Source organism: Panthera pardus, unplaced genomic scaffold (genome assembly GCF_024362965.1).
Source record: "Panthera pardus isolate Hobbes unplaced genomic scaffold, ASM2436296v1 HiC_scaffold_8, whole genome shotgun sequence".
NCBI classification, from domain to species: Eukaryota; Metazoa; Chordata; class Mammalia; order Carnivora; family Felidae; genus Panthera; species Panthera pardus.
The window spans coordinates 20,473,033-20,499,765 of record NW_026527013.1 but is presented as its reverse complement, the minus strand read 5'-3'; the positions used below and the strand labels follow the sequence as shown (position 1 = coordinate 20,499,765).

The window sequence follows — 26,733 nt, the reverse complement described above, 5'->3', positions numbered from 1 at the left end:
GAATCAAGATTTGCTGTACCTGATGAGGTTTCACTGCCCGTGCCAACTGTGGGGCCAGGAAGACATTCTCCTCCTCCGGAGGGTGGTTCAGATTGACAAGGACCCGCCCCAGAGCATCTCGCTGGTTTAAGATATCATTCACGTGGGTACCACCCTTCTCCTCTTCCTCATCTTCCTCACTGACAGATTCGCTGCTGTCCACAATATGCAGGGTATCTTCCTCTCCAGAGCTCAGTTCAATCACTTCTGAGATAGCCAACAAAACAAAACAAAAACCAAAACCCAGGGAGCAGAGATAATTTACTGCCCATTATCAAAGCTTACAGCATGGGAACAAAGTTAGAACTTGTCATCACTTATAAAATTTTGAGTTTTACTATTTCTCTCTTATGGCTTCAAGTTAAGATAAGGGAAAACCTTACATTTACAAGGAGACCCAGGGATATTTGTCACAGTCAGACCCCAAAACAAATGGGGAAGGACTGATTTCTATTCAGATGTACAGCCAATCAATCAGGGTGAACACTGAGTCAGAAGGAAGCAGAGACACCTCTGGCTCGACCTTACCATCTCGACTGCTTTTTTCATCCTCACTGCCACTGCTGCTGTCCAAACAAATGACTTCCTGGGACAGGACCCGAGGAGGCAGTTGGGGACCATCGCTTGCTCTTAAGACAATTTCCTCTAGGGAAAAAAAGATGGAAGGGAATGCCAAAACCACCTTTAGTGTAAACTTATTTCCCCAAATGATTCATCAGCCCTTTACCTTTGTCACTCTCAAGGGGACTATCCCCTGAGGAGAGAAGTTGAGGGTATCTCAAACACCTCAGTTCCCTTTCTAACTTCCCTTGTCTTTACTGGTTCTTATCTCCTGGTTATTAAGTATATATTACTAAAATATATAAATTATGTATAAAATATAAATATAATACATAAGATATGTAATCTATATAAATAAAAATATAATAATAATTATTTTTTAACGAGGTCCAATGTGGGGCTCGAACTCATGACCCTGCTACCAAGAGTCGCATGCTCTACCCACTGAGCTAGCCGAGTCCCCGTGAGGGGTACACGTTTAACCATCTTAACTTTTCATCTTATTTAAAAAAATTTTTTAATGTTTATTTTTCAGAGAGAGAGAGAGAGAGAGAGATCGTGAGCAGGGGAGGGGCAGAGAGAGTGGGAGACGATGGGGCTTGAACCGACAAACTATGATATCATGACCTGAGCTAAATCAAGAGTCAGACACTTAACTGACTGAGCCACCCAGGTCTCCCCATCTTAACTTTTTCAGTAAGATATTTCTGATCATCTGCTCCTAAGAAACCGAATGACTCAAAATGATTCCTGAGAGGCCACGATCTTATTTCAGATCTGCCCTTAACCACTGTGTGTGCCAAAGACCTCTTCTCCTTATACTTCAGGCAGGGTCTTTCCCACCAACTCTGCTGCTTACCAGGAAGGAACTCCAGGGGAACAGTAGGAATGGGGGCTGCGTAATCCTTCCTCTGCTGCTCCAGGCGTTTCCTTCTTTCCAACTCTTCCTGTTGTGCTGCTTTGGTAACGGGCTCCAACTGATCCTCCCGGAGCAGCTTTCTAAACATTACAATAAGAGTGAGCACTTGGGTTGGTTCACTGGAAATTTGGACAATGTAATGACAAGCTAAAGAGCTCATTGCTGAGCTGAGAGAGCTGAGGCAAGAGGAGGAGAAGCCATGTCAGTCCCACACACCCATGCAACAGGAGAGGCAAAAAACAAAAAACAAAAAACAAACAAAAAACAAACAAACAAACAAACAAAAAAAATGGAGTGGGGCGGGGGGTGAACTTCAAGGTTCAGGTGACTGTGGGCTAACATTTTTCCATATTATTTAACTTCCTGAGAGATGCTCCTGAAAACTCATCTTTGCACATAACAGATCGAGTAAAAGAATAATACATGATTCATGAAGTTGAAAAGCAGTATTAAAATATAGAGTTGTTATATAGGAGGGTAGAATTATAGATCCTTATTTATCCCAAATCCTCATTTCGTAAACTTTGAATAATACTTTCAAGCTATCATTATGTTAAAAAAATGAGAGTAGGAGAATAGGATATCATTTATCTCCTTTCGATAGCAAAATGGTTATGTGATGGAAGGACTGTAGGGGATTTAGACAGTGAAGGAAGTTCACATCTGCCATTCTCTTAGCTCAAGGAAGAAGCCTTCTTTGGGCCAGACAGGCCCTTGTCAATTGAAGTTGAGCGCTAAGAAAATGAGAACCCAACTTCTTTTCCTTTATCTTCCCCTGTTTTGAAACGTAAGGGAAAAATAAAGGAAAAAAACTGTCCAACCAGAGCACCCTATCATCCCTGGGCTGTCTCCCAGGGCCTCCAGAGAGTGGAATACTCCCCAGCACAGCTTGAGCATCATCCGTGTCTGCCCCACAACCTCAGACAGCCTGGGGGTGGTCCTGAGCTGCATCTCCACTATTAATTGGGGCACACAGCTTATACTTTTCTTTTTTGGAAAGGGGACCCTCCTGCTCAAACCAGTCCTGCTACTGACAGCCTTCAAATGAAGGCAATATCTCTCTCTATTCCTTCCCTTCTCCTCTTACCCTGAGCACAGCTCACCGTATGTTTCTCCTCATGTGGGAGGGCTTCTGAGCTCTCTTCTTTTTGGGGTCCTCGGAGGTGAGGCTCTTGCCTTGGTGGCGCCTAAGCTGCTCTGAAGGCTCAGACTGAGATGAGGTAGTTGAAGTGCACCGCGGTGGCCGCTGCCCATCTTCCTCCAGTTGGGCACACTCAGTGCCACACATGTCTTCCAGGGATGGGTCTGAAAAGACAAAGGGAGAGAGGTGCCAGGGACTGACGTTTACTGGGAGAAAAACAGGTTTTGATGCCAGGCACACCTAGGTTCAAACCTCAACTCAGCATCTTATTAGTTGGTGATCTAAGGCAAGTGACTTACATCTCTCTGAATCTCAATGGATTTATCTATAAGATGGGAATAGTGATGCCTACATTTCAGAGCTGTTGTGAGGACTAAACAGTGTGTGTGTCTAGAACCAAGCCTGCTCTAGAGTAGGCTCACAACAAATGATAGCCCTCACACTTGCTATAATTTACCACTATGATCAGAGTAAGAAAGTTTCATGGCCACAGAATGCTCTGAAAGTGACAGTAGGTTCCGAAAACAGCTCACACTCACCTGTGTGACACTAAGCAAGTCTCATCTGCCAACAAGAGGAATATTCCTCCTTTCACTGTCTTAAAGTGTTCACTCATTTAATTCATTGACCATTCAATGAGGACCTACAACATGGAAAACACTGTCCAAGATGCTTCAAGGGATATTTATAAGACTCCTTCCTTTCAAGGAGTTTGTTTTCTAGACATAATAAGGCAAGGTATGCTAAATACCACAGGAAGGACAGGCTAACTGACCTAGAGAACTTAAAATTTTAAGACGTCATTTTTCTAACCAGAGGTAATTAGCTAAACCAAGAATAACTGCCTTAGGGTCACAGGAATATGAAAGACACTACTTTGTGGTATTATCGCACAAGAAATATGGAAGGTAAAATGTGAGTGAAGCCTTGAAAGGTGAGCAGAATATCTAAAGGTATTGCCCTGAGGAGGCAGAAAGGGGACGAAATTCCTGGCAGAGGGAATGTCATTTGTGGCATCAAACACCCGCAAGGACTGAGGTGGGGTAGGAGGGTCCGTATGTACAACCCTCTTCCTCAATCTGCTGAACAGCATTCTGATTACTGGATGGGCAGGCTTTGACAGTCACACAGACCATAAGCTTGTCCCCAAATCCACCAGAGCCTCCCAAATACAAGCACTACACAACCAAAAGGTCTTTCCCAAAGGTAAGAGCAATTTAAAACTAGAACATAAATGCTGTAACTGAGGTGCACTAGTCAATGCCACTTGGCTTTCAGGCAGGAAGGACTCAGGAAGTTTGGGGGTTTGGTGGGATGATTTTTGTTTGCTTTTAACCGAACTTTAAATTTTATTTGGATTTCACCAGTTGTTCACTAATGTCCTTTTTCTATTATAGGATCCCATCCAGAATATCATATTGCATTAGCTGTCATGTCTCAGTCTCTCTCAACTGTGGCAGTTTCTCAGTGTATTCTTGTCTTTCATGACCTCAACAATTTTTTAAAAAGTACTGGCCAGGTGTTTTGCGGACTGTCCCCTAATCTGAGCATCTGATGTATTTTCATGATTAGACTGAAGTTATGGTTGGGGTGGGGGGAGGGGAGAATACCATAGAGATAAAGTGCCCTTCTCATCACATCTTATCAGGGTACATGATATCAACATGACTTATTACTGGTGACATTAACCTTGATCACTTGTTTAAAGTGGTATCTGCCAGATTTCTCCACTGTAAAATTACTATTTTTACCTTTCTATATTTTATTCATTAGAAGCAAATCATAGGGCACCTGGGTGGCTCAGTTGGTTAAGCATCCGATTTTGGCTTAGGTCATGATCTCATGGTTTGTGAGTTTGAGCCCTGTGTTGGGCTCTGTGTTAACAGCTCAGAGCCTGGAGCCTGCTTTGAATTCTGTGTTTCCCTCTCTCTCTCTCCCCTCCCCCTACTTGCACCTTTTCTCTCTCAAAAATAAACAAACATGAAAAAAACGAAAAATAATAAAAGAAGCAAATCACTAAGCCCAGCTCACATTCAATGGGAAATGAATTAAGCTCAATCTCCTGGAAAGAGGGGCATCAAAGAATTTCTGGACATATGTTAAAACTATATGCAAATAAATATTTAGAGTGGTAGGGGACTCTGAGGCCTTGAGGATGCAAATATTCTGTTTCTTAAAATTTACCCACTAATTTTAATATTCATCAGTGGATCTTACCTGGAGTAATTATTATTATGATGTTCTAATGGTGGTTTTCTCTTTCTCTCTGGGCTACTCCCTAGGTGGTACTAGTTGAATCCGGGCTCTGCCACTTGGTAGTTCTATGTTCATGGGTTCAACTTCTCTGAGCCATGGTTCCCACATTTATAAAATGGGGATGTCACCAGCTCTCTCAGGGAAAATACTCTTCTTTAAACCCAGGTCTGCCAAACTCCATGGAACTCCATACTCCCAATCACACTGAACAGTCTAGCAGCAAACAAAGCTATGGGGGGCTTATTCAGCCATTCTGGGTAGCAGTGTTTATTTGTTTGGAAAACTCAAACTTTATATATCCTAATCAAAAATCAAAAATAAGAAAGCAAAAGGAGAAGCAGAAATGATACAAACTGCATTTTTTTCTCACAAAATGAGTGTTTCTTACAAATACACATGCACACACACACACACCTGCCGCATGAAACTGTACACATCTTCATTCCAAATCTCTCCACATGAGACTGCCACAAACTAGGCACTGTTGCTTCTCCTGCACCCTCTTTTAGTTTAGCCTAACACACATATGAACATTTGAGTACCAGGCCCTGTGCCCAGGCACAGTGGAATGGTCCACATGGGGAAACACATGTGGTGAGTGCCTAATAGCAACAACACTTTGGGAAAAGACACCCAATCCAGTCATGGAGGGTGGAGTACTTCCTTAGGAAAGGTGAAACCTGGGTTTAACCTAATACAATAAGTAGGTAACAGACAGTAAAAGAAAAGAAAGAACACTCTAGGCAGATATAGGAGCATAAGCAAAAGGAAGAGACTTTAAAATTATCCTTTTTTAAGTTTATTTATTTTTATTTTCAGAGAGAGAGAGAACAAGTGGGGAAGGGGCATAGAGTAGGAGAGAGAGAATCCCAAGCAGGCTCCACACTGTCAGTGCAGAGCCAATGTGGGGCTCAAACTCACACACTGTAAGATCATGACCTGAACTTATACTCAACTGACTGAGCCACCCAGGAGCCCCAGGAATAGAGACTTAAAATAAGGTGGAATAGTTGGAAAAATACATGTAGTTCAATACTGGCTAAAATGAATTAAGCAAAACAGCAGCAGGAGGGGCCTTCCAACCCAATAACCATTTCCCTGTCTCTCCCCAGGAGCTCTTTGCCCAAGGCAGACTAAGATGTAGACCCAGATCCTTCCTGGATGCTGGCACAGAAGTCAGTCCCTGTCCCAGGGAGGACTACCTCCAAGGCCTTGTCTTCCTAGCATTCTACATTCTCCCGCCAGTTGTTTGGCTGAGGAGGGGAAGTTGATGTGGCCACTGTAAAAGTTGGGGATAGAAATGGGTAGTGGATGTGGACATGTGTGCACACATGCACACACAGTCCCATGTGAATACCCAGAGTGATTCACTCCCCTGCAGCAGTAGTGGAAGCATCTTTTTTGGCCCTCACACTGAGAGACCATGAGGGTTTAAAGCAGATAACCTTTGCTTTTTGAAGACAAAGGAGAAATGGCCAAGGGAGGCACCAGACAAGGAATGTTCATGATGGGGCACTGCAATACCATTAACATGAGCAAGAGGTTAAAACATCACAGTTCTCTGTTACCACAGGATCCACAGCAGGTCTTTTACAAAAGGTCTCCCAAAGACAGAGTCCAGGGTGGCAAGAAGCATTGGGAATGCAACATGAGCCCTGGCTTATGGACATCTTCCACCTACTGAGAAAGTAAGGTGCTACTGCTTTGTCTCCACCCAGACATGAGAACTAAAAGAGAAGCTCTGAAGGAGATGCAAGTCCGACTGGCTGCCCTCCCAAATCCACTGCCCTCCCCTCAAACAGTCCTCTCCTATTTCCACCTGAAGCACTACAAGAGGAAAGCTCAGCAATTCTGTTTTCTTTAAGAACTATCATTCCTTCAGGCTGCCCCCCACCCCAAAGAGCTAATGCTCCCTTGGCATTGTCACATAACATTACTGTCACCTTCTTCCTAACTCACAGCCCTGAATTCTTCTCTACTAAAAGGGAAGCCATAATATTCCTCCTCCCAAAGGAACAGATGGCTGGACAGCAGAGTCCCTAAGAGGGGATAACTACTGCTAAATAGCTACTTCCACCAACACTGCAGCTTGCCCTACATAGTTACACTTGAGGCTGGGTTGGTACACTTCAACTTAGTGCTTTGGTTCTCTGACCTGGTTCTGATAATGAAATCTGATGTTCTCCTGGCTTTAAGCCCTTTAGTTTCTATTTCACAAGCAAATTTATTGAGTAACCACTTGGAGGAACATTTGAAGCAAGGTTAGAGAGTAGGCAGACAGGACAGAGTCAAAGTATACAGGGCAGGCCTTGAATGTCAAGCCAAAGGGTCTGAACTTGATCTATCCAGGAGCGGGAATTTGTTGCCAACTGTTATATTTCTTTCTTCTGGTTTCTGCCTTGCAGAGTGGGCTGTTTCTGGAAGGAGGAAGAACAGAATCTGATAACCTTTCAGTATCACAGACAAATTCACAATCAAACATTCCAACTTGTGAGGCCTAGCTATGAATTCCTATCTGACCCAGGATCGAACGTGGCTAAGTACAGCAGCAATTTTAAAATGATCACAGTAGGTGTTCCTGGGTGGCTCAGTCAGTTAAGCATTCGACTCTTGATTTCGGCTCGGGTCATAATCTCACAGTTCGTGAGATCAAGTCCTGCATCGGGCTGTGCACAGACAGCGCAGTCTGCTTGGGATTCAGTCTCTCCCTCTCTCGGCCCCTCCCCTGCTCACACTCTCTCTCTTTCTCAAAATAAATAAGCGTTTAAAAAATATAAAAATAAAATGATTATAGTATATACAATTCTCATGCACACTTAATTCAGACACAGGTTTCCCCTGTATTCTTAGAGGATACAGGTCTAAACCAGCTCCTTATCAGTAATCTTCAGCTTCTGGGTTCAACAACTACTGTTTGTTTGTTAAAGAGCTTTAATTTACAGATGTATTGATACTTAAAAAGTCTGCTGTCATGTAAGTCAATGTTTTATAAGTGCTTCACTGCTGCTTCATGGTGCTTATTATGAAGTTTCTGGTTTTTATGTAGTATCACAATATATACCACATCTTAAACTGTTCTTAATAATAAACTATTATTTCAAAATTTCTATAATTAATTTTCCTCTAAGTTAGAATGTAACTTTTCACTGCATGCTCTTTTGTATCTTCTGAATATTGGACCTTGTAAATTTACAACCTAATCAAAATAATTAACTTTCAAAAAATAGCCCTCCCTAAAATTCTGGAATATACTCCACCAAAAGTCATTGAGGAAAAAGAGAAATGGTTCAACAAGGAGGTAAAGAGACATGTGGTTTAAAAGTCATTGACTATTACAACCCAAATTCAGAATCACAGAATCAGTTCTGGTCACAAATACCCCTGAACTTTCTCCTTCACGTGAGCCAGCTGTGAGCAGCAATCACCAGAGTTATATAAACACCAATGAACAGTTACATAAGCTTCTCAGGAATGAGTTATGAACGCCACCATGACAAATATGACTAGGCAAATGAGGAGCTTTGAAAGAAAAATCTCTTTTTCACTCATTGGGGGTATAAGGTACAAACACTTCCAGGGCCCTTTCGCCAGATGTTCCATCTCTTCTTCTCAATCCCATCTGTATAAACAAAGATCAGTGAATTCTAAGCCTTACCATATTCCTCTTGATGTAATGCGATAGGATGTATACACTGCAACTGTTACATATATGTGTCAAAACATTACTTGAATCTCAACACACCTTGAGATCTCACTCCCAGTTTGCAAAACCACAGGGAAAAAGAACTATGTTGGCAGAGTGGAGTGGCCACTGGAGAGGCCTGACACTGTCCTGAGGAGAACCAGCGGTGTGATGGAGCGGGCCAGGGACCGCTAACACCTGAGAAAGATTACAGGACAGCACGTACCAGAGTGGAAGTCCAAGTCAAATGCAGAAGGACAGCCTCACTGAGCAACCAAGATTGTCATCTGTACCCGAAGTGATTTCAGCAGCAGCCAGTACCTGTGGTGGATTTCCAGGCGAACTGAGGCATTCTTAGCTGAGACACCAAGAGGTGGTTAAAGCAGTATTACAACATCCAGGTAGCTGATTTCCAAGCAAAAAACCAGCTGACAATGTATTGATGTATTTGAATCAGCTGACAATGTAATAAGGATAACATCCATGATTTTTAAAAAACAAAAGAACTATGTTAAATTTGTTAAGCAAGACCACAAGGATGCAATCAGCAAAATCTAGAAATGCATAAAACTACAGTGACAAGTGAATCCTTTTCTTCTGAAAATAAGCTGCAAGGAAAAAAAGAAAATGAAAAAGAAGTAGGGAAAGCTCAGATTAAAGAAATTTAAGACAAATGAACTAAATGTAGAAATGTGGAATTAACAGTAAAAATAATTTTTAAAAGATAATCAGAGATTATCTGGATATTTTATGATACAAGGAATTGTTTATTTAAAATATTTAGGTTTGATAATGGTATTGTGTTTCTGTTTCTAGGACTTTATATGTTAGAAGACAAAGTAAATATACTTTGAAGTTTACAGATAAAATGTCACAACATTAAGGATCTACTTCCAGGGGCAGCTGGGAGGCTCAGTCAGTTAAGCTTCCAACTTCAGCTCAAGTCACAGTTCATGGGTTTGAGCCCTGCATCAGGCTCTGTGCTGACAGCTCAGAGCTTGGAGCCTGCTTCAGATTCTGTGTCTCCCTCTCTCTCTGTCCCTCACCCACTCTGTCTCTCTCCCTCTCAAAAATAATAAAATAAAAACATTAAAAAAAAAAGTTGCTGGTAAGGTCTTAAAAAAAAAAAAAAAAAGATCTACTTGGAAGTAATCCAAGGTTGGGGGGAACAGATGAAACAAGACTAACCTTGTATTCACAACTATGGCAGAGAATACTGGGAATACAGGGTTCATTTTACTATTGTCTCTCTTTTTTTATTTCGTTTGAGATTTTCCCAAATAAAAACTTCACAACTGTTTTAGAAGTCTTAATGGAAGATAAAATGTAACAAGCACTAATCTCTAAACTATTTAGATCTCAATTTTTCCATGTTTGTTAATATACATTTGCATATTCCATACTGATAACCAATGAATACACATCATTTTATGTTCTCCTTTGGTCACTTGTTGCATACATATAAATATTTCTTTGACACACTCCACATGCTTGTCATTTTAATGGTAGGCTATCAGTATATCACAGAAGGTTTTTCATTCAGGCTGTTTCTTAGTTTTTATTTGCATTTATAGTGGCAAAGACTTTAGATATTGGCAAACATTGCCTATAAAAAGTCTTGATAGTATATACTTTAGGTTGTGTGGATCATACAGTCTCTGTTGTAATGAGCCAGCATTACCAGAGTAGCTCAAAAGCAGCCATACATAAACATAGAAGTGAACAAGTGTAGCTATGTTCCAGTAAAATTTTGCTTACAAAAATAGGCAAAAAATTTTGAAAAAGAACAAAGGAGAATACACACTTCCTGATTTCAAAACTTAATATAAAGCTACAGTAATCAAAACAGTGTGGAACTGGCATAAAGACAGATATAGAAACCAATGAAATAAGATGAACAGCCCAGAAATAAGCCCTCACGTACATGATCAAAGCATTTACAACAAGAGTGCCAATACCATTCATAGGAAAAGGACAGTCTTCAGCGAGTGGTGTTGGGAAAACCAAATATCCACATGCTAAAGAATGAAACTAGATCCTTAACTTATACCATATACAAAAATTAACTCAAAATAGATCAAAGACCTAAATGTAAAACCTTAAACTATAAAACTTAGAAGGAAACATAGGGAAAAAACTTCATGACACTGGGTTTGGCAATGATTTCTTGGATATGAAACCAAAAGCACAGGCAATAAAAGAAAAAAAAATACAAACTGGACTTCATGAAAACTTAAAAACTTTTGTGCATGAAAAGACACTATCAACAGAATGAAAAGACAACCCTTGGAATGAGAGTAAATATTTGCAAACCATGTATCTGATCTGGGATTAATATCCAGAATATATAGAGAACTCCTAAAACGTAACAACAAAAAACTGATACAAAAATGGCAAAAGATAGATATTTCTCCAAAGAAGACACACAAGTGGCCAATTAATAAAAGATGCTTAAAATCACTAATCATTAGGGAAATATAAATCGACACTACCATAACTTATCACTGTACACCCATTTAGGGTGGCTACTATCAAAACAAAATAAATAAAAGTATTAGCAAGGATGTGGAGAACCTTGTGCACTATTGGCAAGAATGCACAATGATGGCACAAAAAAAGACACTCAGATCAACGGAACAGAATAGAGAACCCAGAAATGGACCCACAAATGTATGGCCAACTAATCTTTGACAAAGCAGGAAAGAATATCCAGTGGAATAAAGACAGTCTCTTCAGCAAGTGGTGCTGGGAAAACTGGACAGTGACATGCAGAAAAATGAACCTGGACAACTTTCTTACACCATACACAAAAATAAACTCAAAATGGATGAAAGACCTAAAAGTAAGACAGGAAGCCATCAAAATCCATGATGATCCAGGAAAAAGCAGGCAAAAACCTCTTTGATCTTGGCCGCAGCAACTTCTCACTCAACACATCTCTGGAGGCAAGGGAAACAAAAGCAAAAATGAACTATTGGGACCTCATCAAAAGAAAAATCTTCTGCACAGTGAAGGAAACAATCAGCAAAACTAAAAGGCACCCGACGGAATGGTAAAAGATATTGCAAAGGACATATCAGATAAAGGGTTAGTATCCAAAATCTATAAAGAACTTATCAAACTCAACACCCAAATAACAAATAATCCAGTGAAGAAATGGGCAAAAGACATGAATAGACACTTCTCCAAAGACATCCAGATGGCCGACTGACACATGAAAAAATGCTCAACATCACTCATCTTCAGGAAAATACAAATCAAAACCACAATGAGATACCACCTCACACCTGTCAGAATGGCTAACATTAACAACTCAGGCAATGACAGCTGTTGGTGAGGATGTGGAGAAAGAGGATCTCTTTTGCATTGCTGGTAGGAATGCAAGTTGGTGCAGCCACTCTGGAAAACAGTATGGAGATTCCTCAAAAAATTAAAAATAGAACTACCTTACGACCCAGCAATTGCACTACTAGGTATTTATCCAAGGGATACAAGTATGCTGTTTCAAAGGGGCACATGCTCCTCAATGTTTACAGCAGCATTATCAACAATAGCCAAAGTATGGAAAGAGCCCAAATGTCCATTGATGGATGAATGGATAAAGAAGATGTGGTGTGTGTATACACACACACACACACACACACACAATGGAGTATTACTTGGCAATTAAAAAGAATGAAATCTTGCCATTTGCAACAATGTGGATGGAACTGGAGGGTACTATGCTAAGTGAAATTAGTCAGAGAAAGACAAGTATCCTATGACTTCACTCATGTGAGGACTTTAAGACACAGAACAGATGAACATAAGGGAAGGGAAACAAAAATAATATAAAACAGGGAGGGGGACAAAACGTAAGAGACTCTTAAACATGGAGAACTAACAGAGGGTTACTGGAGGGGTTGTGGGATGGGGGATGGGCTAAATGGGTAGGGGGCATTAGGGAATCTACTCCTGAAATTATTGTTGCACTATATGCTAATTTGGATATAAATTTAAAAAATAAAATTAAAAAAAGAATAAATAAAATTGAATTCATCATTATTCCCCCCCTCCCAAAAAAAGAATGCACAATGACACAGCTGCTATGGAAAACAGTAGGGCAATCCCTCAATAAGTTAGAACACTGGAGTGCCATGTGATCCAGCCATTCCACTTCTGGACATATACTCAAAAGAACTGAAAGCAGAGTCTTGACATACAGTCTTGCTCACAGGATCATTATTCATAATAGCTAAAACAAGGAAACAACCTAGGTATCCACTGATGGATAAAAGGGTAAGTAAAATGTGATATATACATACAATAGAATATTATTCAGCCTTAGAAAGAAATTCTGACACATGCCACAACATGATTCTTTTTGTTTCTTTTATTATTTATTTTTAAATTTACATCCAAGTTAGTTAGCATCTAGTGCAATAATGATTTCAGAAGTAGATTCTAGTGATTCATCCCCTATGTATAACACCCAGTGCTTCATTAAGAAAAACAAGTGTCTTTCTTAATGCCCCTTACCCATTTAGCCCATCCCCCCACCCACAACCCCTCCAGCAACCCTGTTCGTTCTCTGTATTTAAGGGTCTCTTATGTTTTGTCCCCTTCCCTGTTTTTATATTATTTTTGCTTCCCTTCCCTTATGTTCATCTTTTTGTATCTTAAATTCCACATATGAGTGAAGTCATAGGATACTTGTCTTTCTCTGACTTATTTTGCTTGGCATAATACCCTCCAGTTCCATCCACATAGTTGCAAATGGCAAGATCTCATTTTTTTTTTTTTTTTTGATTGTCGAGTAATACTGCATTGTATATATATACACCACATCTTCTTTATCCATTTACCCATCGATGGACAATTGGGCTGTTTCCATATTTTGGCTAATGCCAATAGCACTGCTATAAACATTGGGGTGCATGTGCCCCTTTGAAACAGCACACCTGTATCCCTTGGATAAATACCTAGTAGTGCAATTGCTGGGTTACAACGTGATTCTTGAGGACATTATGTTAAATTAAATAATTCAGTCACAAAAGGACAAATACTGCATGATTCTATTTATATGAAATATTTAGCATAGTTAAAATAAAGACAGAAAGTGATGGAGAGTGATGATTTAAAGGGTACAGAGTTTCAATATGGAATGATTAAAAAGTTTTGGTAATGGATAGTGGTGAAGGTTACAAAACAGTATAAATGTACTTAATGCCACAGAATTCTACACTTTAAAATGGCCAAAATAGTAAATTTCATGTTACATATATTTTAACACACACATACACACAGTTGGCTTAGTCATTGCACTAAGTTAAAGAAGTCTGACACAAAAGGCCTCATATTGTACAATTACACTTATAGAAATGCCCAGAACAAGTAAATCTATATAGATAGCAAGCAGGATAGTGGTTGCAAGGGGCTGAGAGAGAGGGTAATGGGAGTGCCTGCCTATGGATAACAGGGTTGTTTCTTGGAGTAATGAAAATGTTCTGAAATTAGACAGTAGTGATAGTTAAAAACCTTGTGAATATACTAAAAATCATTGAATTATAACTTTAAAATGTACCTCAATAAGAATATATACATATTTTTAAATGTTGGCTTGGTGCTTCTGCTTCCAGCTAAGATGGAATAGCTTGAGGCAAACCACTGCTTGCACTAAGAATAGCTAGAAACATGTTATTGAATTTAAAAACAACAAAACCTTTTTGAAGGCATTGAAGAGATGCTGAGAGAACCAGAAGTAGAAGGGACAAGATTACAGAGAAAGGGAAATTAAAAAGAGGTGAGCTAGCATTCTCCTGCCATTTATTCCCCTCTTTTGCCAAGTCTGAGTGTTGGGGCAAACTGAGAGTCATCCAAACTGAGGGCTGTTAATAAAAAGCAAAGAAACCAGAACTTTTGACAATTTCATGAGGCTAAAAAGACAAAAATTGAAGACATGAGGGACCATGATCCTAATGAAATGGGAAAAGCAAAACTGAGCCAAAAACTCAGTTCATTTTCATCAGGTCATTTGCTTTGCTCTAAAGGTGAGATGGGAGACTAAAAAGCTAAGCTAAAAGCCACTGAAAAGCAGAGAATATGTTTCTGCAATCTCAAGGTGCAGAGAAGGATTAGAAATTTAGGAACCACCAGAGCAGATGGTTCCAGGGAACACCTTCGTTCTCAACTGGAATCTATGGGATGGCCTTACTCTAGAAACAGGGGTGTGCCAGGAGTAAACAAAGGCTTATAAACTATGATCTGACATTTATTCAACTTTGTCCTGCTGGATTAAGGTGATCAGCCCCACTGTATGTGCCTAGAAGAAGAAAAGGAAAACTTCTCTAAAGATATTATCCATAGTCTCTATAACTTTTTATGTACACTGCCCAGCATTCAATGAAAAATTACCAGCTATGCCAGGAGACAAGACCAAATGGTCAAAAACTGAGAGGGAAAATCGTGGAATCATGGCCCAGTTTGTCTGTAACCTCACGGAGAAGGCCCCAGAGCTGGTGAAGGCTGCTGTGACTTGCTCGAAGACTCAATTGGCCACATTTTGACACTATGCCAAGGTTGAGTTGGTTCCTCCAACCCCTGCTGAGATCCCTACAGCTATTCAGAGCTTGAAAAAAATAGTCAAGAGTGCTCAAACTGGTAGCTTCAAAGAGCTCACAGTTAAGGAAGCTCTGCTGAATGGTTTGGTGGCTACTGAGGTGTGGATGTGATTTTATGTCAGCGAGATCATAGGAAAGCGTGGCTATGATCATTGGCTATGATATTTGAAGACCAATCTTTAACATCTGTCTATACTTGGTTTGTTATTTGAGTGTTTTTGGACCATGTGTGACCAGACTGGTATTTGAATAAAATAAGATAATGTATCAAAAAAAAACTAAGAGGTGATAAACAGACAACAGAACCAGAATCACTGGTGGTCTAGACACTTAAAAAAAAAAAAATAAATAACTGATAAAATGTGCAAGACAACAAAGAAATGGGGAAAATGAAAACAGGGATAATGTCACCAAATAATCAGACTCAATAAAAAAAGACAATCAAAGGGAAATTCTAGAAATAACATATATAATAACTGGAATCAAGAAGCTCTATGGATGACAGGTAGGATAAATAGAAAAAAACAAAACACAACAAAAAATCATTCCTAGGGAGCTTATTGCAAAACTTTTGAAAACTAATACCAAGTAAAAAGCTGTACAAGTAGTCATAAGTGGGGGAGAACACATTACCTTCAAAGGAGCAACAATAGGAATGGCAATGCATTTTTCAGACATGAAAGATGCTAGAAGACAGTGGAAAATCTTCTAAGTGTTGAAAGAAAGTAACTGGCAACCTAGAATTTTGTACCTGCTAATACATCATTCAAAAATGAGGGCAAAATAAAGCAATTTTCAGACAAACAGAAACACAGATTAAATTTGTTGCCAAAAAACATTTTCAAACCTAAATACCAAAGGGAGTCCTTGAGACAGAAAAAAAAATGATCTCAGACAAAAAAAAAAAAAAAAAGAAAGAAAGAAAGAAAGAAAGAAAGAAAGAAATGAAGGAATGAAAAACACCATAAAAGGAAAGGCTCCTAACCTCTTCTAGTTGGTACCACCCTATTTGATGTTTGCTCAAATAAACTCCTAAAAATAAATAAATAAACAAACAAACAAACAAACAAAAAGGGTATAGATGTGGCAAATATAATGAATACTGACTATAGAAAAACAATATAGCATTTAAAATGTGTAGAATTAAGGGGTGCCTGGGTGACTCAGTCAGTTAAACATCTGACTTCAGCTCAGGTCATGATCTCCCAGTTCATAGGTTCAAGCCCCATGTCAGGCTCTGCACTGACAGCTCAGAGCCTGAAGCCTGTTTCAGATTCTGTGTCCCCACCCCCCCTGCCCCTCCCCCACTCATGCTCACTCACTCGCTCACACTCTCTCTCTCTCTCTCTCAAAAGTAAACATTAAAAAAAATTTTTAAGTAAAATGTGTAGAGTTAAAATAAGGATATATAACCTAAAAGGCAAGAAAGAAGTAAACAGATTTAAAATGCTGTAAGGTTAAAAATAAATAATAAGATAAAATAAAATAAAATAAAATAAAATAAAATAAATAAAATAAAATGTTCTAAGGTTCTAATACAGTTGGGGAAGTAATAAAAGCAATGATTTATATTAGACAAGGATGCATACCATAACCTAAATAACCACTAAAAGCATAGTAAAAGATTGTATAACTAACAAGCCAATAGGAAGAAAACTGAATCATACAAAAACAAAAACAAAAAAAATGCCAACAACTTGATTAATCCAAAGGAAAAAGAACAAAATAGAAGATGATATAGAAAATAAACAGCTAGATGATAAATTTTAACACAACTCTATCAATAATTACATAAACTATAAATTGACTAAATATTTCAATTAAAAGACTAAAACTGTCAGACTGAATCAAAAAAACAAAACCCAACTAACTGGTGCAAGCATGAAAAACAAATAAGAACAGAGAAAAAGTTGAAAGTAAAAGAATAGACCAAAAAAAAAAAAAAAAGTAAAAGAATAAACACTAATAAACACTAATCAAAAGCTGACATATCTATCTATACTAAATCAGGTGAAAGAGACATTAGGGTAAGAAGCATTACTAGAAATAAAAAGGGATGTTTCATAATGACAAAGGGTCATTGTACAAAGAAAATATAACAATATCAATTCTGTATACACACAACACCTTAGTGTCAAAATACATTAAAACTGACAAAACTGAAAGAAGAAATACAGAAATCTATAATCATAATGAGAGACTAACAAGTCTCTTTCAAGAATATGAGCCAACAGACAAAAACACCAGTAAGGCTATACAAGAACTGAATGAAACAACAAACCTGAATTAACAAACATATTTAGAACACTTCACTCAACAATGACAAAACACACATTGTTTTCAACAGCTCATGCATCATTTATCAAAATTGTCCATATACTGCACCATAAAGCAAACCTCAACACATTTCAAACAAGTGAAATCATTCAGAGTATGTATCTGACCACAGTGAGAGCAGCATAGAGATACTAGAAGCCTAGCAGTGCTAGGGGAAGAGCAATGCCAGGGGAATTGGGGAGTTGTAGACTTGCCAGAGTTTAAAGATGTCATTAACATTTTATATAACACCCCTGCCATCTTGCTGAGACAAAAGAAAGGCTGTCCCTAAGAGTATGAACCACATTCTAAAGTAAGACCTATATACTGGATCCTCCCTAACAAAGCCTAAAACCAAGCCCTGACAAGGTCTGCAAGAAGAGAGAATTTAGAGATTGAGTCCTACCAAATTAGATTGGAAAACATCTTGGGCTTTTCACAGATTGGTACTAAAATGGCATAAAACCAAGGCTTCATAAGTTCAAGGTGATGGATCAATCAGTAACTGAACTGCCTGTGAAAATCAGAATGAACAAGAATGCAGAGCCTCTACAATATATTATGCACAAAGACCATTTTATTTACTCAAAAATCACCAGATATGCAAAGAAATAGGAAAGTATCCATAGTCAAGAAAAATTCAATCAGGAGAAATCTGGGGGCACCTGTCTGGCTCAGTCAGTAGAGCTTGCAACTCTTGATCTTGGAGTGGTGAGTTTCAGCCCCACACTGGGGGTAGGGCTTACTTTAAAAAAATTGAAAAAGAAAGGAAGGAAGGCAGAGAGGAAGGGAGGGAAGGAGGGAAATCTAGATGGCCTAGATGTTAGACTGTCAGCCAAGCAGCAACCAAAAGAAATAATAAATGTTATTGTTTTAAATCATTTAAGTGTTGGGGAAATTTATGACACAGTAACTGAAACAGAAACTTGGTACTTGGGGTAAATAAGAATAAACAAATCAATAAAAAATTAGAGTATGGTTTTGCGTTTGGTGTTAAGTGGTGAGAAGAAGCTGGAAGGGTCATAAGGAAACTGGTCATAAAAGCCCAAAGGGTCTCAAGGAGATTATTGATGAAGGCTTAAAGAAAAATGTTACAGAAAGCTAAAGGAAAAGAAACACTGTTTCAGACAGTTTAGCAACTCTATCACCAGTAGTAGCATGGAAAATTGATATCAAATCCAGGGTAGACCTGTAAGATCCTTTGTTATGATTTCAGAAATATTTAAAGTAGTGCCTCATAGACCTTTTCAAACAGACTAAAAGCCTCCTAAAGATTTTGCAGGCATGCCTAGAAGATCTCTGTTAAACAAAAGACTTAGAAAAAAGTCTTCAGATAAGAGAAACTGTACTTAGGGAGTGAATTCAAGAAACTACAACTAAAAGCCACATTCACACATGGATCTGAGTTAGATGACAAGATCTTGGACTATAAACTGATGCTGAAATGGAATGAAACTTTGAGGGTCTTGAGGAAAGGGGGCAGTGTATTTTGCTTGTGGGATGATGTGAATTACTGTGGCCAGAGGCTGGAATGTGGCAGTCTTTTTTCCAAAGATGAATGTAACAATATCTTTCATCCCAATGCTTTCCTACAGTTTGACCCTGATCCTCCTCCTATTGAGAAATAAATTCTAATCTTTTTCTCTTGAATCTGGGTGGGCTTATGACTTGCTTATAACCAAAAGAATAAGACAGAAGTGACACTATAACTTCCAAGGCTAGCATAAAAGGCAATGTAGCTTCCACTTTGCTATTTTAACTGTGGCCATTATCTGCAACTGAAATTGACAGAAGTCTAAAATTCTTATGAAAATGCAAAAGTCCTACAGTAATCAAAATAATTTTTTAAGACAACAATGAAGTTGGAATTATTGTACTATCTGATTGAAACTACAGTAATTATGATTTTGCCTAGGGATAAACATAGTAATTAATATAATACAGTCCAGAATTAGACCACACATTTATAGTCAATTGATTCTTTGTAAAGGTAATTAAAAGTAATTCAATGGAGAAAGATAATCTTTCCAACACACCATTTGCAACAGATACAATTCTCACCTCATTACATATTATACATAAACAATAATTCAAAATGGATCAAGGCCTAAATATAAAAGCTTAAACTATAAAACTTCTAGCAGAAAATGTAGTAGAAAATATTCGCAACTTTAGGGTTAGTAAAGATTTTTTTTTTTTTTTTAATGTTTATTTTTGAAAGAAAGAAAGAGAGTAGGGGAGGGACAGAGAGAGAGGGAGACACAGAATCCGAAGCAGGCTCCAGGCTGTCAGCACAGAGCTTCATGCAGGGCTCGAAACCATGAACTGTGAGATCATGACCTGAGGTGAAGTCAGACACTCCACCAACTGAGCCACCCAGGCACCCCTAGGGTAAGTAAAGATTTCTTAAGCAGGATACAAAAAGCTTGAACCACAAGCGAAAAAAATGATAAAAGTGCTTCATCAAAATTAAAAACTTCTGCTCTTCACAAGGCATCCTTAAAAAAAAAATGAGGGGTGCCTGGGTGGCTCGGTTGGGCGTCTGACTCTTGATTTCCGCTTAGGTCATGATTTCACAATTTGTGGGTCTGAGCCGCGCATTGGGCTCTGTGCTGATGGCAAGGAGCCTGCTTGGGATTTTCTCTCTCCCTCTCTCTCTGCCCCTCCCCTGCTCATGCTTTCCCCTGCTCATGCTTTCTCCACACCCCCCTCTCAAAATAAACACTTAAGAACAAAGATGTTGATGAAAACCACATTCCAATCTTTAAAATATGCCTCTTTTCCACCCATGAAATAAATGACCACTGAACAATGGAAAAGCTTATTTAAAGTGACTACAATAAAATTACAGATTCTTTTTTTTTACAACAAAGAACACTATCAACAATGTTAAGAGATAAACCACAGACTAGATACTACTTATAAAACAAATAGCAAAGGAGTTGTAAGTGTAATACAGAATACTTACAAATCTGAAAAACTTCATCGCCTACAGTAGTCAAAACTGAAGAAATGTAGGCTGGTTCTTGAAGTATTCCCACACTTACTCCAATCACTCAACTTTATTATTCCATCAGCCATGAGAACACTCACACTAATTTTTTCCCCTCCTTCCCTGAAGTCTCCATGCTAAACATTAATGCTGATCATATATACTCAGCCTGATTTACCCCATCCTTCCATCCCCCAGAATTCCAGAAGCAACACAACATCTAGCCATTGTAACACATTAAGGGAGGGAAACCCCACTACCCAGCATGCAAAGTTGAAGAGCTGAATCCTATCTGGAAACAGCTGCAGCCCATCCAAGAGCAACATATGACCCAAGGCACCTGGTGACCATGGCACCTAGCGATCTTCAGTCAGCTGCCTGGGGTGGGGAGAGCTCTTCCTTCCAGATCTGCTAAAGGTCTCAAGTGATAATAGACTGGCCACTCTTTCCTCAAAATTTCCCCTTGTAATTTTACTTCCAAAGGTCTCTTAACTGTCTAATAAAGATTTTTAAAAAGGATTATGTGAGGGGTGCCTGGGTGGCTCAGTCAGTTGAGCTTCAGATCCTCTGTCCCCTGTTTCTCTGCCTCTTCCCAGCTTGCACTATCTCTCTCAAAAACAAATAAAACACTAAAAAAAAAAAAAAAAAAACTTCGGGGTGCCTGAGTGGCCTAGTTGGTTGAGCGACCAAATCTTAATTTTGGCTCAGGTCATGATCTCACGGTTTGTGAGAACCAGCTCCGTGTGGGGCTCTGCACTGACAGCACAGAGCCTGCTTGGGATTCTCTTTCTCCTTCTCTCTGTCCCTTCCCCGCTTGTGCTCTCTCTCTCACAAAATAAATAAATAAACGTTAAAATAAAAAATTAAATACTTTTAAAAATAATAAAAAATTTAAAATACATCACCCTAAAAAAATAAATCAATCAATAAATAGGGACTAGGCTAAGGACCTTAGTGGGAAGACTGAAGCAATGGACCATTGCCTTGCTTATTTCCCAAAGTATGAGTGATGCAAACATGGGAGAAATAAAAATAGAATTAAATACTCAAGCAAATTATTCCTGGAAACTTCAGGATCACTAAAGGGTCAGTGCTTCCTCCACCTGCCATTCAGCACTATAAGGAATAAAGTGGTTCTGGAAGCTGCAGCTGCTTGATGTTATATAACCAGAGAGAAGTGTCAAGACTGGAGCTGGTTCAAGGGACATGTCAGTCCATGCTGGGCTTCCTGCTCTTCTGTGAGGACTCCAATTGGCAGCCTCTCTCAAGGAGGCTAGAAAGCAATCTCCAGGCATCCCCACTGAGCCTGACAGCTGAGTGTAAGAGGGGAAAACAGGATCTCAGCATCATCAAAGTGGGGATTTTAAAAGAAGAATGAAGAGAATAAGCCTGTTTATGGCCTTGGGAAACTGTTGCCCCTCCCTCTGGAGCTCAGGCTGGCAAAACCCCACACCCATTCTCCTGCCTGCAAACCCACTTTAAATGGTGGCAGAAGCACAGAATAACATACAAATCTTTCCATAACATGCAAACTCCACTAGGACTCCCATGTAAGGGTGTCCACAACAAGCAAGAGGAAACTAGGATGGCATTAAGTGCTGCCTCTTTTAAGAGGGAATGAGCAAAGAGAAATAGCAAAAGCTCATTCTGTGTCTTTTGAGAGAGGACTTGGGTACACACACTAAGGTGATAATCCTTCAAAATGTGTTACTTGTGTCTGTTAACCTAGAAGACAGTAAAGCTGGTCCAATGGACAAACAAAAGCATGCTGGGAATCTGTATTGCAGGGAGGAGGTGGGGAAGGTCAATCAACAGAACTTTTACTTTTTCATTCTACTCATGAACATTTTGATGTATTGAGGCTACCAACCACAAAAAATAAAACCTCAAATTCCCAGAAGGATTCATTAGGTGAGAAAAGGCTGTGAACAAAGAGTAGGGTTTCACAAGCAAAGCATCAAATCAGACTTCACAACAGACATCATGAAGGGAAAGCACAGGAGGCAAGAGAGAAGATACCTTTGCAAAATGCCCAAATTAGAGAATACTGCTACAGCACATAATTTCTTCCACAAAATGCATTCATGTACAACTGAAACATTTAAACAATCCCGTCAGAATTTCTGAGCTGAGAGCAGAGAACAGGGTAGGTTGAGGAGCAGATGCTCTGGAGGACAGGACAGGACTCACTCTCCACACCCCAACCTGAAGAGAGCATCATTAAAAGTCATGCCTTGGCAAAATAATAAACTAGTGCAGATTACAGACTCTCGGAATAGTCTCATTGGCTGGAACCTTAAATGTTAACTCCATGAATGCAAAAGGCTAGAGAGTTGCTCTGATCAAAGAAAGACTGGTAAGGCCCTTTCTGGCTGATCATATTAAAAATAAAACAACAAGGATGCCTGGCTGGTTCAGTCAGTAGAGCATGAGACTGTTGATCTTGGGATCATGAGTCTGAGCCCCATGTTGGGTGCAGGGATTACTTAAAAATTAATTACTTAATTAATTAATTAAATTTAATTTAAGAAATAAAAATAAAATAACAAACCTTTTCCTTGGGGCTGTAGAAAATGCAAAGAAAATATGTACTTATCCAGGAGCACATTACACAACAGCCTTGCTTCCTAATGGGTGAAGGGGACAATTAAAAGAAGAGTGGCTAAGAACATAAGCACAAAGTCTCTATAGTGGAAGAGCATTCCGCAGTAGCTCTCCCAGCATCCCACACCCCACAGAGTAGCAACTCTTTAGACCTCCACCACACTCAGTGACCATCAAGGGAAAAAAGCCTCATTCATTCTTGCTTTCTCTCATTTCCTCATATTCAGTCATGAATTCTGTGCTCTAAGAAGTTACCTAAATATCCCTCTCTTCTTCTCTCCACACCACTGTACTACCTGGTCTGGATTCTTGCTCTGGCCTCCAGAGTCTCCCTGCCTCCCTGCAATCCACACTGCAGAAAGAGTGAGCTTTGTGAATCCGCTCTAGTCACAGTCTCCACCCACCCAGGATCTTTTAAAACACTTTAAAACTATCCCTTCTGCTCTTAGGATAAAATCTGAAATCCTTCATGCCTTTCCTGATTGCTAGCTCACAACCCGACTACCAAAAACCTCCCTCCACCCACACACTCTCAGTTCCATGTTCTCTAGCCTCAAAAGCATGGTGCTCTCAGAGGCTCTGGGCCCTTGCAGATGCTGTGCCCCTCTTTTCTCATTTCCTTATCTAACAGGGATGTGTTAGATTCTAATTTAATTGTAACCCATATTCTCTTTCAGGTCTCTGCCTAAAAGCCTATAGAAGACCATCTCTAGGTTTCTTCCTTTTTATTTTTATTTCAGCATGTGCTCAACATTGTTAGGCTGCAGTGCCTGTCAATATATCTGGGGAGACAAGGTTAGTAACTGATGCTTTCTCTCTTGGTATGCTGTTTGGGGAATTTTATTCAAACCTGGCACATCCTGCTTCTGTACTCTAAATTGGACCAAAGACTACTATAAGACTTCAGAATACAATTTACAAAACACTTAAAGACACTCCTTCAGGAGGATTGCTGGGAACTGTGAAGTCAGGGCAGACAAAGTAGCTGGTGAATAGCTACAGGCCCAGCACCAGGTCTGCAGTGAGCCCTACTAGATTTGGATCCCATGCACTGCATGTCCAAGGCCATTACAAATACTATAAACATTAACTCATTCAGTCCTCAAAACAGCCCTATTAAGTAGATAGTGCTACCATTATTCCCATTTTACAGATAAGGAAACTTGCTCGAAAGCCATTAAGTAGTAAAGATAGGATCTAAACCCAGGTGACTGATCTGTCTCCAGAGTTCATGCTCTTAGCCACCACACTGCATAATTTCCCCTCTATTCCCATTTCCCTGAAAGTTATGTGGAAAAAAAATAGAGTTCAGAGACAGCTATGTATGTACTGTGCCTCAGTTTATAACAAAAGGTACAGGAAAATGCAATGCAGAATGCTGAATCAATTAGATAATCATATTTGGAAATGAGAAGGATGAACCTTGACCCCTACCTCACACCATACAAAAATCAATTCACGATGGATCACTGACCTAAATGTGAAGGTAAAACATTTAAAGCTTCTAAAAAATAACAATATCTTCATGACCATGGGGAAGCACTAAAGCACTAAACATAAAGGGTAAAAATAAATTTGATTTCATTACAATTAAAACATCTATTCATCAAAAATACAATATAAAAAGGAGCATAAAACTGCAAAATAAGCCCCACAAAACACAATTAAAAGTGAAAAATCAAGCAATATAGAAGGAAAAGATATGTGTGTGTGTGTGTGTGTGTGTGTGTGTGTGTGTGTGTGTACCCAATAAGACTCATAACCAGATATGAAGAATTCCAATCAATAAGAAATAGATGAAAGAAAAATGTTCCAAAAAATGTGTTCAGACACTTTACAAGACTGAAAATGGTCATAAGCATATGGAAAAAGCCTAACATCTTAAATAATCAGGGAAATGCAAATTAAACTCACAGTCAGAAGTTCCCACCCCCTGGATTATTGGGAAAGAGGGTTGAAGGTCCTACAAAGTCACTCTGAACAACTGGGTCAACATCTGACACGCTTTCCTGCTGCAGATTTACAAACAATCTTCTGCCCCCAGCACACCTGAACTCTGCACCTTTGTGTCTTTAAGCCTGGCACACAGAAAAGGACAGGAAATGGTTGCAAAATTGGCACTACTTCATTTCTAGTAAGAAGTCACCCTAAATTCTTGATTTAGGCTACTCTAAAAAATCAGTCCAACAACAGATATCCAACTTGTCTCAGGAAGAGGTGATACAACTTTCTGGGGAAGGGAAGAGGATAAAACAAATACAGAATAAAAAGATCTGTCATGAATCTGTAATTTAAGGACTGGTGCTGGTCATCTAAGTTGAGAAAAAAATGCTAAAATGCAATAGAGAGCTAATACATGGCTAAACTGGCCTTCCATGCAGACTCACAGCCCTTTTCTCCACTTTGGTGATTCCTCTTTGTTCCTAAAAACATGCCCATACTTCCACATCTTCATCCAGAATGAGAAAACAACAGATCTAGAGTTCAGGTTGCAGAATTTCATCTTGCAGAAGTGAACCTGAAGGCTCAGCAAGGTCTTGCCCAAGATACAAAAATTTAGAGGAAGATGATTACCTTGCCCTGAGGGGTGTTCCTTTCTATTACACACTAACATGCTGAGGTAAAGGATTTTTCCCAGGTCTTGGCTTGAGCCAGTAGGGACTGCCCCCAACTATACTGTGTCATCCATTTCTCCCTCCCTACCTGATAAGCCCCACTGGCAAAAAGTTAGAAGGATGAAACTTTTTAACTTTTAAAAAAGCCTTTCTTTTTATTTTTAATGTTTTTTAGATTTATTTGAGAGAGAGAGAGGGGGAGAGATAGAGAATCCCAAGCAGGCTCCACACTGTCAGCACAGAGCCTAACATGGGGCTGGATCCCATGAACCGCGAGATCATGACCTGAGCCAAAATCAGGAGTAAGACACTCAACCAACTGAACCACTCAGGCACCCCTAAAAAAGCCTTTCCTTGACCTCAAATACCCCCTCATTTATTGCTTCTTCTTTTTGTTTCCTTTTATAGCAAAACCCCTCAAAAAACTTGTCTATTCTTAGGGTCTCCAATTCCTCTCCACCTGTTTTTTTTTTTTTAATTTTTTTTTTTTAACGTTTATTTATTTTTGAGACAGAGGGAGACAGAGCATGAACAGGGGAGGGTCAGAGAGAGAGGGAGACACAGAATCTGAAACAGGCTCCAGGCTCTGAGCTGTCAGCACAGAGCCCGACGCGGGGCTCGAACTCACAGACCGCGAGATCGTGACCTGAGCCAAAGTCAGACACTTACCCAAATGAGCCACCCAGGCGCCCCTCCACCTGTTCTTATGTTAGCCCCTATCATGGCACTGAAATGCTCATCAAGGTCACCAAGGATGCCCACACTGCTAAATCTGACAGCCAATTCTCTTTTAATTTTAATTCCAGTGTAATTAACAGTGTTATATCAGTTTTAGGTGTACATTACAGTAATTCAACAATTCCATATATTATTCAGTGCTCATCAAGATAAGTGTATTATTAGCCCCCTTCACCTATTTCACCCATGCCCCCACCCACGTCCCCTCTGGCAACCATCAGTTTGTTCTCTATAGTTAAGAGTCTGTTTTTTTGTTTGTGTCTTTTTTTTA

General features: G+C 39.4%; 1 protein-coding gene and 2 pseudogenes across 3 annotated transcripts in view; 2 read left to right on the top strand and 1 right to left on the bottom strand.

Annotated features, from left to right (window-relative positions):
- RAD54L2 (RAD54 like 2) overlaps positions 1–26,733 on the bottom strand; it is a 112,227-nt gene that overhangs the window by 27,300 nt on the left and 58,194 nt on the right. For all 3 annotated transcript variants that reach the window (XM_019417003.2, XM_019417004.2, XM_019417005.2), the window contains 4 exons: positions 2,623–2,824; positions 1,460–1,599; positions 568–684; positions 20–246 (listed from right to left, as the gene is read on the bottom strand). In XM_019417003.2, the coding sequence (XP_019272548.1) occupies positions 20–246; positions 568–684; positions 1,460–1,599; positions 2,623–2,824 (686 nt within the window). The remainder of the gene's footprint in view (positions 1–19; positions 247–567; positions 685–1,459; positions 1,600–2,622; positions 2,825–26,733) is intronic.
- Positions 8,770–8,979, top strand: LOC109247873 (SNRPN upstream reading frame protein-like; annotated as a pseudogene).
- Positions 15,051–15,475, top strand: LOC109247871 (ATP synthase subunit g, mitochondrial-like; annotated as a pseudogene).